The sequence below is a fragment of the Chaetomium tenue genome (genome assembly GCF_020726465.1).
Source record: "Chaetomium tenue strain MPI-SDFR-AT-0079 chromosome Unknown F5144scaffold_2, whole genome shotgun sequence".
Lineage (NCBI taxonomy): Eukaryota > Fungi > Ascomycota > Sordariomycetes > Sordariales > Chaetomiaceae > Chaetomium > Chaetomium tenue.
In genome coordinates, this window is record NW_027117330.1 from 496,660 (window position 1) to 511,585 (window position 14,926).

The 14,926-nt window shown below is 56.9% G+C and overlaps 6 protein-coding genes across 6 annotated transcripts; 3 read left to right on the top strand and 3 right to left on the bottom strand.

Moving 5' to 3' along the window:
• F5144DRAFT_559860 (glutathione S-transferase) lies at window positions 1-1,549 on the top strand. Its single transcript, XM_066788177.1, has 3 exons — window positions 1-469; window positions 526-548; window positions 722-1,549. Exons 1-3 carry the CDS (start codon window positions 421-423, stop codon window positions 1,427-1,429), a joined length of 780 nt encoding a protein of 259 aa, XP_066645835.1. The 5' UTR covers window positions 1-420; the 3' UTR covers window positions 1,430-1,549.
• Window positions 1,531-3,554, bottom strand: F5144DRAFT_544490 (major facilitator superfamily domain-containing protein; the record flags this gene model as incomplete). Its single annotated transcript, XM_066787299.1, has 4 exons — window positions 1,531-1,707; window positions 1,762-2,037; window positions 2,089-2,736; window positions 2,811-3,554. The coding sequence occupies 4 exons, from the start codon at window positions 3,552-3,554 to the stop codon at window positions 1,531-1,533; spliced, it is 1,845 nt and encodes a 614-aa protein (XP_066645836.1).
• Window positions 3,555-4,275: 721 nt separating this feature from the next.
• Window positions 4,276-6,418, bottom strand: F5144DRAFT_559865 (cytochrome P450). The gene is made up of 2 exons (XM_066788178.1): window positions 5,413-6,418; window positions 4,276-5,348 (listed from the first exon to the last, which is right to left on the bottom strand). Exons 1-2 carry the CDS (start codon window positions 6,167-6,169, stop codon window positions 4,420-4,422), a joined length of 1,686 nt encoding a protein of 561 aa, XP_066645837.1. The 5' UTR covers window positions 6,170-6,418; the 3' UTR covers window positions 4,276-4,419.
• On the bottom strand, window positions 6,419-8,406 carry F5144DRAFT_559867 (uncharacterized protein). Its single transcript, XM_066788179.1, has 3 exons — window positions 7,803-8,406; window positions 7,272-7,725; window positions 6,419-7,173 (listed from the first exon to the last, which is right to left on the bottom strand). The coding sequence occupies exons 1-3, from the start codon at window positions 8,073-8,075 to the stop codon at window positions 6,806-6,808; spliced, it is 1,095 nt and encodes a 364-aa protein (XP_066645838.1). The 5' UTR covers window positions 8,076-8,406; the 3' UTR covers window positions 6,419-6,805.
• Window positions 8,407-8,883: 477 nt separating this feature from the next.
• F5144DRAFT_626484 (cytochrome P450) lies at window positions 8,884-11,182 on the top strand. The gene is made up of 3 exons (XM_066792263.1): window positions 8,884-9,449; window positions 9,525-9,948; window positions 10,031-11,182. The coding sequence occupies exons 1-3, from the start codon at window positions 9,207-9,209 to the stop codon at window positions 10,939-10,941; spliced, it is 1,578 nt and encodes a 525-aa protein (XP_066645839.1). The 5' UTR covers window positions 8,884-9,206; the 3' UTR covers window positions 10,942-11,182.
• A 369-nt stretch (window positions 11,183-11,551) lies between these two features.
• F5144DRAFT_626485 (uncharacterized protein) lies at window positions 11,552-12,297 on the top strand. The gene is made up of 2 exons (XM_066792264.1): window positions 11,552-11,830; window positions 11,886-12,297. Exons 1-2 carry the CDS (start codon window positions 11,567-11,569, stop codon window positions 12,153-12,155), a joined length of 534 nt encoding a protein of 177 aa, XP_066645840.1. The 5' UTR covers window positions 11,552-11,566; the 3' UTR covers window positions 12,156-12,297.
• Window positions 12,298-14,926: the final 2,629 nt, after the last annotated feature.

The following is a 14,926-nucleotide window of genomic DNA, read 5'->3' on the forward strand; positions in this document are numbered from 1 at the left end:
CGAAGTCACAGTTGGTTGGCTTGTGGGGGCGACGGTTGATTGGCTTTCCGCCACAGGACTCTTTTGACTGCAGGGAACGGGGAACAAAGGGCTCAGGAAAGAGACCGAACATCTCCTTCATCCTGCCGCACGGTGCCAACTGTATGTGAGCTGCAGGGGAAGTGCAACTGTCCCAACGGTTGTTGGTTTGTCAGATTCCGACGGAGACTTTTTGCCCTTTTCTTCGTGCCCCTGACTACATGAGCCAGCGGCACTTTGAATTTGGAACTTGAACTCCCCTCTTTCACTCTCGGAGTTTCACTCACGGCTCTCCCACAGCGTTCCGCCAAACCCAGGAGCCAAGATCTCGAACCGGACTAGCAACATCCGATCTTACGCGAACATCATCCCTTATCCGCCACCGAACAACGAAGAAGAAAAATGACTAGCACGTCAAACCCCGCGAAGCCGATCCGTGTGTGGATTACCCGTGAGTGCATCGGATCGAGTGAAAGAGAGAGACAGCTTTGCTAACGCCAATCACAGCACCGGGGCCCAACTCGTGGAAGGTATGAGGACAGGTTCTGGCCAAACCACTTGATGATCTCGATCAGCATCCCCAGCCGGTTTTCCGTTCTCTTTTCAGTTACTTTTTCAAAGCCCCTGAGAGCACAGTCAATACACCTCCCAGCCGGTAAGCCAAGCTAACGATGGCGCCATCCTTGGCACCCCCCCTTCCCAGACGGTCTTCATCCTCGAAGAGCTCGGCATCAACTACGAGTTCAAGTCCTTCCGCTTCGACGACGTCAAGAAGAAGCCCTTCATCGATGTGAACCCGAACGGGCGTGTCCCCGCCATCGAGGACCCCAACACAGGCATCACCCTCTGGGAATCCGGCGCCATCAACCAGTACCTGGTCGAGGTGTACGACACGGACAAGCGGCTCACCCACGCGGGGCTCAAGGAGCGCCACCTGTGCAACCAGTACCTGCAGTTCCAGATGAGCGGCCAGGGCCCCTACTACGGCCAGGCCGGCTGGTTCCAGCACCTGCACCCGGAGAAGATCCCCTCCGCCGTCGAGCGCTACACCAAGGAGATCCGCCGCGTGCTGACCGTGCTCGAGGGCATCCTGGCCGCCCAGCCGCCCGCGGCGGATGGTGGTGAGGTGCGCTGGCTGGTGGGCGGTAAGATGACGTACGCGGATATGGCGTTCGCGCCGTGGGACTTCCGTCTCAGCGAGGTGCTGATGCAGTCGTGGGATGAGGTGTGGGAGGGCGTGCCCCATGTGCGCGCCTGGCATGAGGCTATGGTGGGGCTGCCGTCGTGGAAGCGCGCTATGGAGCACCGTGCTCGTTTGATGGATGAGCAGGGCTTGCAGTGGAATGGTGTGCCGAAGGGGATTGAGACGTTCACGGAGTATGAGGAGAAGATTGCCAAGGGGGAGACTTAGACTACCTAGCTAATAATGCATGTAGCGGTGGTGGTATCGGTTGATTAGGTATTATTAGTGATGGGATGGATAGTACTTGGTGTTTAGTTGGTTGAACTCCGCTAGTCTTCCGGCTGCAACTTCTCACTCCCTCTGCTCGCCACGCCCTTCTCTGCGTCTGATTCTGTCTTTTCACCCAACGCCGTGGCTGCTGCCGGGGTCTGCTTGCTTTTGGTTGAAATCCACTTGCAGCCGAGGAGCAAAAGGAACGAAAGGACTGGTGTTACAGCCGGGATATACTACTCGCCGTTAAGCAATGTTCCATTGGGGTAACAAGGCGGGGCCGGACTTACAAAAACCTGCGTGACGGACAGGCTGTATTTCTCAATCACAGCCGCCAACTCGGTGGTATCAACGTGCGATCTCACGCTGGTCACGCCCGAATCGATAATGTCTTCAACCAAGCTGCTGGGTATCATGCCGCTGAGGTTTACCTGAAGCTGCCCTTGGAAGACTGCCTGGCCGATTGCCATGAAAATGGAACAACTGGTCGATATGATGGAGAGTAGGGTTGACGAGCCAAGCGGGACGAGATCTTGTGGCAGCGAGGACTGCATGGCGAGATGAGACTAAAGACATGTTGGCAAGGGCAAAGCACAGAATCGCAGTAGGAGACCTACCAGGTTGGAAGTCAACGAGTACCCAACACCGCCCACTATCTGATAGCCAACCCAGTGCGCCCCTGAGACATTAGGGTAGATGGTAGTAAGGAGTCCGCCACAGAGGCAAACACAGACCTCGGCAAACAGCAGAAACGGGTTCCACCAACCCAGCTGTGAGACAATAGCCGCGCCGACGAAAGCAGCAAGCACGTCCGAGACGACGGTTGGGAAGAAGTTGACGCCGCTCTGGGTCGGCGAGGCGCCCAGCACGCCCTGGAACCAAATCGGGAGCCAGTAGATAACGATTTGGAAAGGCCCGTTGACGAAGAAGGCGGCTGCACAAAGCAGGGCGGGGTTTCTATTGACGGTGAACAGCCGGGGCGGGATCAGGGCGTTCTCTTGTTGGCGCAGTGTCCAGAAAATGAAGAGGATCATCACCACCCCGAAACCCACGAGCAGGCCGATGATTACCGAAGAGGACCAGGGACGTTCGATACCGCCCCATTGTAATGCGAGGAGGAGCATGGTGATGGAGGACGCAAATAGTACAAAGCCGAGGATATCCAGGGATTCGAGCTTGCCCCTGATAGTCTTCTTTTCGGTCTTAGCGGGACGAAGATGAACGAGGAAGAAGAACATGATGGCAGCGGCACCACCGATGGGCAGCTGCGCATAATACGGGTTAGACCTCGCAACTCAGCTTGGCCCAGGCCAGCGGTACAATCCTGAATAAAACCTACATTGATATAAAAGCACCACCTCCAAGTCACGTTCTGCGTCAGGCCGCCAGCCATGACCGGCCCTACAATGCTGGCAATCGAAAAGGTAGCACCCATCAACCCCGTCCACACAGCCCGTTTATGCAGCGGAATGATGGTGGTGAGGATAGTGAACCCCCCAGCAAACAACCCGGACGCACCAAACCCCGCCACGGCCCTCCCAGCAATGAGAGCCGACGACGACGGCGCCAGGCCACACACGAGACTGCCGACCTCAAACGCGAGCAGGTAGAGCAGGTACACCAACTTCTTAGACCACAGCGTGTACACCTTGCCCGCCAGCGGCTGGCTGGCCGACATGGCGACCATGAAGGCGGCGCCATACCAGCCGATGTCACGGGTCGAGTCGAACTCGCTGGTGATGACCGGCACGGCGGTGGCGATCAGGTTGAAGTCGAGCCCGACCAGGAAAGTGCACAGGCAGATGGCCAGGTGGATGACCACGAGCTTTGCACCCTGGACTTCGTTGGCCGGGTCGATGTCCTCGCTGATGTCCACGGCGTCGTTGGCCTTGGCGGCGGGCTGGTGGTTGGCGTCCACGTCGGTCAACTCGACTGTCTTCTTCTCCTTCTCCGTCTTTTCTTCTTCTGCTGCTGGCCTGAGGTCCGCCGCCGTGTCTGTCGACTCCTTCTCCTTCTCCTCCTCCGTGCCCACGGCAACCCGGTCCGCCTTGGCAGGGGGGTTCTCTGAGTCCTCCACCTTCATGGTGTTAATCTTCGATCCGACCGTCTTGGCGATCTGGCGCTTTCACTTCAAGGGGTTTAGTGTTCGGCGGGAGGGAGAGGGGCCCGCCCGCGCCGTGCAGGGGTGGCGGAAGGCAAAAAAAAAAAAGATGACAGGGACGGAGGGAGGACCGCGCTAGTAGGGGAGGAGCTGCAGAGGGAACTGTGCGAGGAAGCGAGCTCTTGGGGCTTTGGAAGATGTTGGAATCCAGCAGCTTAGCTTGATGCCTGCAGGTTTCCTTTTCTTTCCTCGCCTCGGTTTGTGTCCTTCTGGTGGCTGCATTTTCATCTCCCGGCCCGGCACCATCACCCCGACCGTTGGACCATCGGTTGCCCATCATTGGGCGCGGCTGGCATGAATGGCGCAGTCGGGGGGCATCCGCCGAGTGGCCGAGAGGCCCGAGATCACACCCCCTTATCACTCATGTTTATTCCGCCAGTCCGATGATACGCACCAGAGGGCAGAAAGGAAGATTGGTGATCGATCGACGATATTCAGCTGTCTGCTGGTACAAAATTGCTGACCGGCTGCAACAAGCCCATGGGCTTTCACTGCCACGCCAGCGTTACAATGCATGGCCCCTATCCGGGAGCAGCACAGACCGAGGTGGACCTTGATCCATCCCAGCACTCCATCCCATGCAATGGCACTGTATCAATCACATGCAGGATTCTTGCAGATTGTTTTGTATCCGCAATGGAATGTGGATAATCATGGATTCTGTCAGATTCCTAACTTGACCATCAGAGTCTGGTGGCCATCCGGGTCCCCTCGACCCCCAAGGACCCCAGCCGATGTCTAGACCCCGACAGACTTCTGACTCCCCTTGTGACAGCGGAGTCCAGTATCAGAAAGGGCAAGTCGGCTTCTGCTTCTTGCGGACCAGCATCTTGGTCCAGGGCCAAGTAAACAGAAACTCATGAGCAATCAGATTCCCCGGCCTCTCCGTGCCCGGCAGGAACTTGAACTCATAGTCCGTCAGCGCCTTGACAATGACCGTCTTGACCACGACCCCAGCCACAAACCGGCCGGGACACGCCGTCTTGCCATAGCCAAAATTCAAAAAATCCGGCGCCGGCGACGCAAACCTCAACAACTTCGCCTTCTCGGGATCACTCGTCTCCCGCGCCGCCCGGTAAGCCCTCAACCCATCAAACCTCTCCGGCTCCACCACCTTCCCCGGATCATTCTCAATCGCAAACACCGGCATGCACGCATACGTCCCCGCCTGCACATGCGTCCCATCCTGAAAGGTATACGCCTCCTTAAACCAGCGCTTCATCCCCATCGTCGTCGGCGGCGACATGCGCTGGGACTCACGCAAAACACTATCCAGCTTATCCAGCACCTCGTACGGGTCGCCATTATCGCGCCACCCCCGCTTGGCCACCCCCGCGATTTCATCCAGCAGCTGGTCGCGTAACTCCGGTCCCGCGGCCGTCACGTCGTAGATCACGTTGACCATGCGCAGGAGGGTGGTGTGCACCATGGCGAGGGCGACGAGGACCAGCACGTGGCTGAGCGTGTCGGCGCTGCGCTCGGGGCCTTTGGCGAGCGCGGCCAGCCAGGCGAGCACGTTGAGGTCTTCGGGGTTGTCGTCTTGGGGTTGCCAGGTGCCAGAGTTGTTTTTGGTGAGGAGGTCAAGGACTTTGGGGCCGAGGAGGTGTTGGGCGCGGCGGAGGAGCCGTTGGCCGGTCCAGTAGGACGGGAGGAGGCGGGAGATGAGGGGGTGAGTCCAGGCGGGGAGGCAGCGCAGGGCTACGACTGTGCGGAATACTGTAGTGGGTGGTAGTGTTAACTAATGGGTTTGGGGTGTATGGCGGTAAGGATTAAGGCTTACAGCTCTCGGTATATTCCACCGCAATGTGTAGCCACTCCGGGTTCTCACAGAACGACGGGCCAACAATAACCTCGGCGCTCAGCCGCGAAGAGACACTGCTGAGCACCTTGTATGGCTGAATCTCAGTCCATTCCTCACTTTGCGGGAAGTTCTTGTCGAAGGCGCTGGTGACAGCGGCCTCCATCCGCGGCAGCAGCAGGCCCAGACGCGGGGTCAGCTTGCGCTGGACGATGGAGTGGTGCAGGCGGCTCTCGAGGATCAGGCCGACGCCCGTGAAGGAGCCGAGCAGGTCGCGCTCGAGGGCCGCCGTCGACTCGGCGATGTGGCTCGGGATGCGGCTGACCTCGTCCAGCAGCGTGATGGGCAGTACCACGACCCGGCCATCGCTGCGGATCAGCTGGAAGGGCGAGGACGGGTACTTGTCGTAGCCTGTCTTGGCGAGGGCGGTTGATTTCCAGGAGTAGAGCAGGTTGAGAAGGAACCTGGGGACGAGCGCGAGGGGGCTGCCCACGAGGGGGTGCTCGGCTTGCTTGTGCACGAGTTGCCATGTTGAGAGGGCATCGGTGATGCAGTAGGCCAGGAAGCCGTAGCAAAGCCACTTGAAGGCCGTCTCCGCTACGCCGTAGAATGGCGAGGCGGAGATGTCGATCGGAAAGCTCATCGTTGTGAATAGGGGTAATGTGGCATGGAGAGACGCCGATGACCACACGGAGGGCTGACTGCGAAGACTAAGAGCAACATTGTGGACGCTATTCATGTGAATGGAGTTGCAACGGCAGATGCATGTAGGTACCTCAGTGTTTACCCACAGATACTGCTACTCTACGAGCGACCACGGCATCACGACGGAGGCACTGGTCATCCTTCCGATGGCATGCAGACTTGCAGTAGACTAACGCAGGTCAAAGTTGAGAACTTGTAAATCGTATGCAGATAGAGACAGGGATTCTGCAGAGTGGGTTGGAGGATTTCGACCACCAATGATTTGACGAGGCGAACAATGTGATCTGCAGGGTGTCCTTCGCGCCCTCGCGCCGCTCCTCTGCAGCAGCCACGAACAGGGGAGGCGGCCTCGGCAGCCCTTGGTGGTGATCTTTTCTCCCCCGCCACCGAGGACACGGCGTTTTGCCGTCAGATTTTGATCCGGGCCCATCTCAGGGGTCATTTTGACCAGGTCGTGTGGAACGGGGTCCTAAAATTGGGAAAAGTGACATGTGAACCTAGTTTGACCTGCTCACAGTGAGGGAGATATGGAGGTTTCCAGTGCCAATGGTAGGTGGAATTAAGCCGTCTCTAATGGACCAAACCTCTAAAGCCAAGTAACAACGCACAAAGCCATGGCCGTCGTCCACGGTGCAACGGCAACCTGCCATCTCACTCCGCTTCCCTAAATCTACCACTCCCCCCCAGCCGGATTCCCCACCGCGCCCCCCTTGCCAACCTGAACCTGAGCAGTAGCGGGCACCGACGGCACCGGCGGGACGACCTCGCGCGAGACCTTGTGCGAGTAGTCCTCGCCCTCGAGATCGTGCAGCTCGACCTGGGACTCGCCGGCGCTCTTATGGCGGCTGCGGGGCAGGCTGGCCGCCGACGCGTTGTTGCTGCGCGCGCTGCGCAGGCTGAAGACGCTGCGCACGCTGCGCACGATGGACTCGGGCGCGCGCCCGCCGGAGAGCAGGGGCCCGTAGGTGGGCAGGCAGGCCGCGAGGATGGAGCAGTTGGGTTCGAGCACCATGAAGATGTATTGGCGGGATTGGTTGGCTGGAGAAAAGGGTGTGGGTTAGCATGTTGTGTTGTTTTGAGGGGTTGCCGTTGGGGATAGAGTTTGCTCCGAGTGATCCGAATAGAGGGATACTTACCAACTCTGTCGTAGCCGTCGGAACTGACCACCTCACGGATGGACTGGTCCAACAGCACGGTCCGCACAATGGCGGCGACAGCGCAGAAGGCTCCAAGCCAGAAGATGAGAGCTACAGCGACCTTGCGCTCCCACTTCATGTGCAGGCGGGCGATGACGGGGATGGGGAGGCACAGCACGAGGATGTCGAGTGCGAAGCTGCTTGCCACTTGCCCGAGGCCGATAGCTGTGCTGTCGAGCCGGAGGTTGGCCGTCATGAGAGGGAATGCGATCGGGTCGAGTTCGAGAAGTACGAGCAGGAAGAACAGGACGGACCAGACGCTGACGACGCCGATCACGCACCACACGACGGTCCGGAACATGGGTGTTGGGAAGACGCGCATGTAGAAGAGCAGCACCGCGATCTTGACCGCGCCGAGGGGGAACTGCACATAGCAGGATGAGATGAAGATGAGCTGATCGCATTTAGAGTCAGCCTCAACACGCTCTCTAACGACCCAGCAGATGTGTTCTTGAAACGGAATTACCGCACCTCTAAGGAATTCTCAGTCCCGGTCATGAAGTCGGTATTAAAGTAGTCGATCCCCGTTCGTGGGGTAAAATACCACACGAGGATACTGAGCCCCAATGTCAAGAACCATGATGCGATGATCCAGTAGTCGTCGGGATGGAGTGCCTGGCTGGCCTTGCGGCGGGCGGCGAGACGGAGCAGGATAGACACGCCCGAGATTACGGGGAAGAGGGCCGAGACGACGACAAGGCCGGTGGTGACGACCGAGGGGTACGGGCCCGGCGGTAGACTCATCGTTCCGTAGTTCTTGGGAGCCTAGTAACGACGGAGAGCGAAGATCGGAGCCGTTGTGGGAAAGACGAAGACGGGGAACCACGGATTCAAGTCTTTCCATGCATTGTTCTTTACTGTTTTACCTCGTAGATGGGCGGCCATGAATTGTAGGATTCGTTGCCTCAGCCATGCATGAACTGATTCCCGCGCAACTTTCCAAAATCCCCAGCTCGGAGATTGGTTTTGTTGGTTGCAAGTGCCTGCAAAACCTCGCCTAAGCCCCTGTCGAGGCCGCGCTCCCCGGTCCTCTCTCCCCAGAAGAGAACAGAACACCACCACTGTGTGTCAACAGCCCTTCATAGACTGTGCAATATTCGAGGGCCGGGTGTGCCACCTCCCTCGGCAGCGGCTCGGCTCCTACTCACACCAAACTGACTGACACAGGTGAAGAAAGCGTGGGTCGAGGCAGCCCTCGGGTTGTGTCACGGCGGTCTTACCCGCTGCACACACACCTCCCATGCCTTCCGTATGGTCCGATAACTTCCCAGTCCCGAATTCGCTGAGTGGTATCCCTCACTGCATCGAGAAGGTCAATGGGAAACCTGGCTCGGTTGGCAATCATCGAACCCTCCCGCATATGAATGGAACACACCATCTGGGAACGGAGGGTTGGTTTTGAACCTTATTGGTTGCAACAAGGGGGTCGGCGGAGACGGGACGGCACCCGCGCGGAAGGATTTGGGATTTTTCCCATGTAGGAGTGCGGCGTAGACCCTGGGGTCGATGATACCACCTCGACTCCCAAACTGGCTGACCCCCTTGTCGCACATCATGATCCATGTCAACGACCCTAGCTCTTGGTCGATGGTCTGCTATTGTGACAACTTCCAAGGTACTCTCATGTACACGAACCTCCTGCTCTCGGGAGTACATCCCGTACAGACACGGACAAGAGGATTCTACGACGCTGAGATCCCGGCTCCTCTCGGAGCGAAACGGGGAGGACAGGATAGGAAACTCCCTACCACATAATGTTGCGCTAAGTAATAGAACTTGACATGGGCGTCGTCCCCATCCTTCCCCCCTTCCTGTTCGGCTTCAGTTAAGCAGTTGGTCCTTCGGCACCCAGCCGAACGGTGACGAGATTTGACCATGCACCTTGACACGGCAACCCTGGCCCAGGCCTGCAGCAGCCAACAGTTTCTCGGGATCACTGTGGTATTCGCAATCATCGCGAGCATCTTATTTCCACGTCTGTTTCAGAAGCAGAAGGGAGACGACAGCCAAGATGGCCTCTTCACGGCCAATAAGCGTTTCTCCTGGGAGCCGTCCTACTTTTCCCGGGTCCGCTGGATCACCAATGCGCAGGAGATCATCACCGCAGCCGACGAAAAGGTATGTTTCTCCCCGAACGGACGCCCCATTCCATGTGAAAGACCCCAGGCACACTAACCCCCTCCCCCACCCCAGGCCCAAGGCCGCCCCTACCGTCTCGCCCGCGGCGACACGACGCAAATCATCCTCCCCCCCACGCTCATCCCGGAGCTCAACCGGCTCGGCGCCGACGTGCTCAACAGCCGGGAGTCGCATGCCTTTGGCCTGCTGGGCCACCTGACAGGGATGGGGGTGGTGCGCAAGACCAGCTTCCACGTGCGCGTGCTGCTGTCGCACATCAGCCCGGCGCTGCCGGCGCTGTTTGCCCTGACGGGGAAGCGCATTACGGAGGCGATTGGGGAGGAGTTTCCTGGGCGTGTGGGGGAGTGGGTGGTGATGAAGCCGAGTAAGGCGGTGGTGCGGTGTGTGAGTGAGTCGATTGCGTTGGTGCTGTTTGGGGAGGAGATGACGGCGAGGAATCCCGAGTTGGTGAATCTGGCGCATGAGCATACCAATAATGGTGAGTGGGCTGGTGGGGGGGTGAGAAAGTGAATGTGTGTCCCCTCGTAAATCAGACCGTCGCTAACTTTTGAGATGAATAGTGTTCCAGGTGTGCTTTGCCATGCGCTGTGTGCCGGCCTGCCTGCAGCCGGTGCTAGTGTGGCTTCTCCCACCAAAATGGAAGTTGCTCAGGGGCTGGAGCAAACTGATGAGCTACGTCGTGCCCAGGGTGCAGCAGCTCAAGGAAGAGTTTACCAAGAACGGCCCCGACAGAAAGGTCAACCCGGATGTGCTCTCGTGGATGGTGGAGGCCGGGCGGAGCGAGATGGAGCGTGACCCCAATGTGCTGACGGCTCTTGTCGGATCTATTGCGGCTGGGTCTACGTACAGCATTGCCAACTTCTGCTGCCGCACCATCATGGACATGGTGGCACACCCGGATGTGCTCGATGCCGTCCGCGCCGAGATTCGGGAGAAGCACGTCCAGGTCCGTGGTCGTTGGGACATGGCGGCGTTGGCCAGCCTGGAAAAGCTGGAATCGGCCATGAAGGAGTCGGCCCGGCTGACGCCGGGTACGCTGCTTGTGTACAGCCGCGTTGTTAAGAAGGATCATGTGCTCTCCAACGGCCTGGCACTGAAGAAGGGCCAGTTTGTCACCATGTCGGGCGCCACGCGGACGATGGACCCTGAGTATTTCGAGGACCCTCGGGAGTACCACGGCCTGCGTTTCTGTGCCGAGGACAAGATTGAGGAGCACCGTGCCCGACCTTTCAAAGATATCGACACCGACATCCTCACGTGGGGAGCAGGGCGGTGGGCTTGCCCTGGCCGCTTGATCTCTGACCTAGCCGCTAAGATCTTGCTCGTCAAGTTGTTGGATGAGTACGATTTTGGGTTTGTCGGGAACAAGCCCCTGGCGCGCCACTCTATGCACGAGTTTCTCTTCTTTCACCCGGAAAATCAAATGCTCGTCAGGCGCCGGGAGGATTCCTGCGGAATTGTTTTCGTTTAACAAAATTCTCTAGATGGACTAGGCTGTTCAAAAGTGCTTTTGGGTGTCTGCCAAAAATGTTGCAAGTTTGGTTTGGTTCAAAGTAAAATAAATCCTTCTCTGAATCTATGTGTTTTCGAGGCAGCTACCAAGCTATGGCACCAAGCTATGGCACTTACTGGTTTAACTCCCTGGTACTATCATTATCTAAGTTTCAAGGTATCCGAAGGAGTCTGAAAAATAGAACCATGCATATTTAGGGTTGAGATGTACTCATGCTGAGCACACAGCCCCCAATGCCATGACACGGTGACACGTCAGACGTCTAGGGGTACGATAACCCACCATGCCCAGTATGCCCAGATGGAATCCCGAGGTCCTTCAAGGTTGCCAAGTGACTCACCGAGCGGACGCTATTCTAGCGTTGCCGACTGTGCCTCTTCCCGCTGACACCTTGCACAGATTTTCACCGCTAATCGTCGATTCGTCACGGGAGCCAAGAGACTAGTGCCGGCCCGGCTACCGCGATATAGGAAGTTCGGGGAGGACTTCAGTCCGACTTACGGATGTATAAAACGCCGGCATCACCCACAAACAAGATGGGAGACCAAAACTTACCAGCCCCTTTTCAAAATCAAAGCCCAATATGATGCTCCTTGATATCTCCCTCCTTCTCTTGGCGGGCGTCATGTCCTCGGACGCTCATGCGCTCCCTGTCGTAGCGGCAGCGGCTGCAGCAGAACCCACGACCGTTGGCGTCTTCCTTGGTGCTAAGAGGGAAGGCGAGTACTCCTTTGATGCGAGCGTTATTGCGGCAGACGACGTGGCCACAACATATCAGATCCGTTGCCAATCTGGTCATCTCAACATGCCTGGCTTTCCTACAACCACCTGTGACCAGAACGATCCTGTAAGTTACCCTCCGTAGCTGAATCTGAACACAAAGCCTAACTAATACAACCCAGCCCTGGACGGTCACTGAAGGGCCCTCAACCATGGTCGGCATCCTGTCGACGGCAATCGCGAGTGTGACGGCTGTCTTGGACGAGACATGCGTGATCGAAGACCGCACCGCCGCCTACTGCAACTACACCTTTTCGGGCGAATCGGCGGGCACGACGACCTATACCGCATACACGACAATCATTACGGGGGAGCTGTTTACGGCATATCCGGTCGTGATTACCGCGGGGGCTGAGAAACTGCCTGCTGCGACTGATAGTCCTACACTTTGAGCCAGGCGACCTGCCATGGGAAATGAGTTGGAATATCGTGCGAGTATGGAGTAGTGTACTGATTTATGTAACTCGATCGTTGTTAACTAGATGGTATCAGAAGTATGGTGCGTGAGTTAGATTGAGATTGGAGTATGGGCCGATATGGATAGATAGATTACCTAGGTATAGACATCAATGTCCTAGGAGTCCAGTGCCATGTTGTATTTCTAACGTTTTATGGCGATCACGGTCCGGCATATATGTAGCCATAATTCCATCGTATAAATTATGCCTTGGGGACCCACGAGGTTGTTGCCATATGCTAATATCAATGTTCAAAATAAGATGCACAGTCCGCCTCACTTTTTCATTCTCACCTGTCGGCAACCTATACGTGTGGGTATAGTTTTGTGTATTTCTTTCCATTTCCAGTACATTTCGGTGCCTCCCACTGCCCTTTCTGCCGAGTGTTCCAGCCCTGAAACCTCAGATATCATACACCCCCAACCCATCCCTCGGCGTTGGGCACCTAGTCAACCCCAGCAACACAACTTCGACACGGAGGGTGATTTAACTTAGCTAGTAACCAAAAACCATCCATCCAAGGCTCCGCTCCCCAAGGCTCTTATCCCAATTATTCCCACAATTATAACTCCCATGCTCAACCCCCCGCATGTCTTCAGGCCCTCTTGGCACCCCGGCTCCTTTCTTCTCGCCTCTCCTCGACATACCCGACTCCCCGCGGACCGGCATCCAGGGCTACATCACCGGTATCCTCTGGCGACGATGGCGACCCCATCGTGCCCACAACTGCCACTATCATTGTCCGGAACGGAGAACCGCGGATTCCGCTCCGCCAACCCCTACTCGCCGTCGCCGCGAGGAGGCCCGCGATACCACCCCTCCGTCGCCGTTTCCCTACAGCCCCACTGTCCACATACCGTCGGGCTCAGCATCCGGGACTCCAGCAGAGCCACCGAACGAAAGCCCCCTCGCTGCACCTCACCCCGGTTGTCCGACTATGCCAATCGCCCCACGACGCTCGTGCACCGTAGCCGCCTCGGCTTCCGGCCTGTCGGCCATTTATTTTGCAAAGACGAGGGACTAGCAAGAGCCTCGTTATGACGACCCTTCGGTCTCCGTTCTCTTCCCCATTCAGTCCTCTCCGCCGCCCTCCGTCGAGGGGGGTGATTGTTATCGGGTCCTGGGACCCTGTCATTTGGGAGGAGAGGTTGGGGGGCCATGCCGTGTTAGGGTCCGGCTGGCCCGGGGGGCAGGTTTCGAAGGGTCTATGGCTGACTCGTGGGTTCAGATTGAACTGGTTCGATGTACTCGATGTTATGATAATCGAGATTTGAAACACAGGCTTCTACTTGTGAAGCATGGGCCATGTATCTTTTGTTCTTTTTTTTTTTGGTTTAGGGATGTGGCTGCCGGTGTTGGTAAGAATGGCTACATGTATCTAGGGACCTACTCTGCCGTTGTTGACGACATGGAGCTGGGTGTGCCATGGGTGGCGGGAGGGGTCGGGCTGGCCGAAGATGATAAAACGAGTGGAAAGGGGCGGTGTCTTAAACCCATTTTGTTTAGATTTTAAGTTGCTGACCTGCGCTTTGCTTTTAATGTTGATTGAAAACACATTTCCTAGCTGTGTGCTAATGTCTATAGCGTTCAAGCGCGTGTGCTAGGTGTACTCGAGTGCGTACGAGATCTCCCGCGTGGACACACTCTCCTCCGTCGCCAACTAGTACAGCAAGTCCCAGGCCGCCCAGGCCGAGATGTCGCGCCTCCGTCCCGTCCTGAGCTCCATCCCGAGCGTCTACGCCATGAAAACAGCCCGGGACGCATAGGGCCGCGTGCATGTCGGCCAGGGTGAAGTGCATCTAGATGCCGATGGAGGGTGGCGTGGAAGGTATGCAGGTCGTGTGCCCTGATGTGGAGTTACTAAGGGAGCGACGAGATGCCCTACAAACCAAGCGGTTGGTTTGCTAGGACCGGAAGAGAGGTGCTTGTAAGGACATGGATACAACATTGAAACAGCGCCTGCAGGTACCAATTATAATAATCCCATGCCTTCTTTTACCTCGTTTAATCCTCCTTCACTGCCATGGTACTTTCTTGGTTTGACTGAAGAAACGACTTGCCTTCCTCAATAGCATACCATCTTGTATTCTTGTTTGCCTCGTAGGTCGCCTCTTCGGGCAGTTTTCTTCTTTTGCTCCTTTCGTTTTACTTCCTTTATATAACAGCACCAAATCGCCCACGTTCCCCCTTTAGCCCCACAGAGCGTTTTGTGGTTGAACAGGCTTTAAACCTGTAGAATACCACCTATGCATGCAGTTTCCGTTTAACCCTAGGATTGCTCTGCATTATTTACACGAGGCTTTCTCTTGCATTCACGGAGATAGGGCGAGGAGCGGTGTTCCCGATATGCTTGTGTCAACTTGTGCATTTATGCATGGCACAAGACTGCCAAGCCGAGTTATCCACAGCTTGTACTTTATTTGTGCAGTTTGTGAACGGTTATGCATAGATTATCCCCTGTCCGGCAATTGTGCATCCCGGTCCGTGTCGTGGAGCGTTCGCTTTCGGTTGATACACAACACCCAATCACCTAGGAGGCAGAATCAGTTTCTGACGGCACCAGAGGTCATCTACCCTGAAATTGGCCCCCTGACTGGCCTTGTTGCGATCTAGACGGGGTTGGGATCGTCTCTGGACGTGGTCATAGAGGCTGAGAAGGGGACGGGAGACAAGAACAGTCCGAGCCGGTACATGTAACATTCCAC

Coding starts and splice junctions, on each gene's coding strand:
- F5144DRAFT_559867 (XM_066788179.1), bottom strand. CDS start 8,075: ATGAGTCTACCGCCGGGCCCGTACCCCTCGGTCGTCACCACCGGCCTT. Junction 7,726..7,802: donor GGACTGAGAATTCCTTAGAG/GTGCGGTAATTC, acceptor AAATGCGATCAG/CTCATCTTCATCTCATCCTG. Junction 7,174..7,271: donor CGACGGCTACGACAGAGTTG/GTAAGTATCCCT, acceptor CCTTTTCTCCAG/CCAACCAATCCCGCCAATAC.
- F5144DRAFT_559865 (XM_066788178.1), bottom strand. CDS start 6,169: ATGAATAGCGTCCACAATGTTGCTCTTAGTCTTCGCAGTCAGCCCTCC. Junction 5,349..5,412: donor GGTGGAATATACCGAGAGCT/GTAAGCCTTAAT, acceptor CACCCACTACAG/TATTCCGCACAGTCGTAGCC.
- F5144DRAFT_626484 (XM_066792263.1), top strand. CDS start 9,207: ATGCACCTTGACACGGCAACCCTGGCCCAGGCCTGCAGCAGCCAACAG. Junction 9,450..9,524: donor TCACCGCAGCCGACGAAAAG/GTATGTTTCTCC, acceptor CCCCCACCCCAG/GCCCAAGGCCGCCCCTACCG. Junction 9,949..10,030: donor GCATGAGCATACCAATAATG/GTGAGTGGGCTG, acceptor TGAGATGAATAG/TGTTCCAGGTGTGCTTTGCC.
- F5144DRAFT_626485 (XM_066792264.1), top strand. CDS start 11,567: ATGATGCTCCTTGATATCTCCCTCCTTCTCTTGGCGGGCGTCATGTCC. Junction 11,831..11,885: donor CCTGTGACCAGAACGATCCT/GTAAGTTACCCT, acceptor AATACAACCCAG/CCCTGGACGGTCACTGAAGG.
- F5144DRAFT_559860 (XM_066788177.1), top strand. CDS start 421: ATGACTAGCACGTCAAACCCCGCGAAGCCGATCCGTGTGTGGATTACC. Junction 470..525: donor GATCCGTGTGTGGATTACCC/GTGAGTGCATCG, acceptor CGCCAATCACAG/CACCGGGGCCCAACTCGTGG. Junction 549..721: donor CGGGGCCCAACTCGTGGAAG/GTATGAGGACAG, acceptor CCCCCTTCCCAG/ACGGTCTTCATCCTCGAAGA.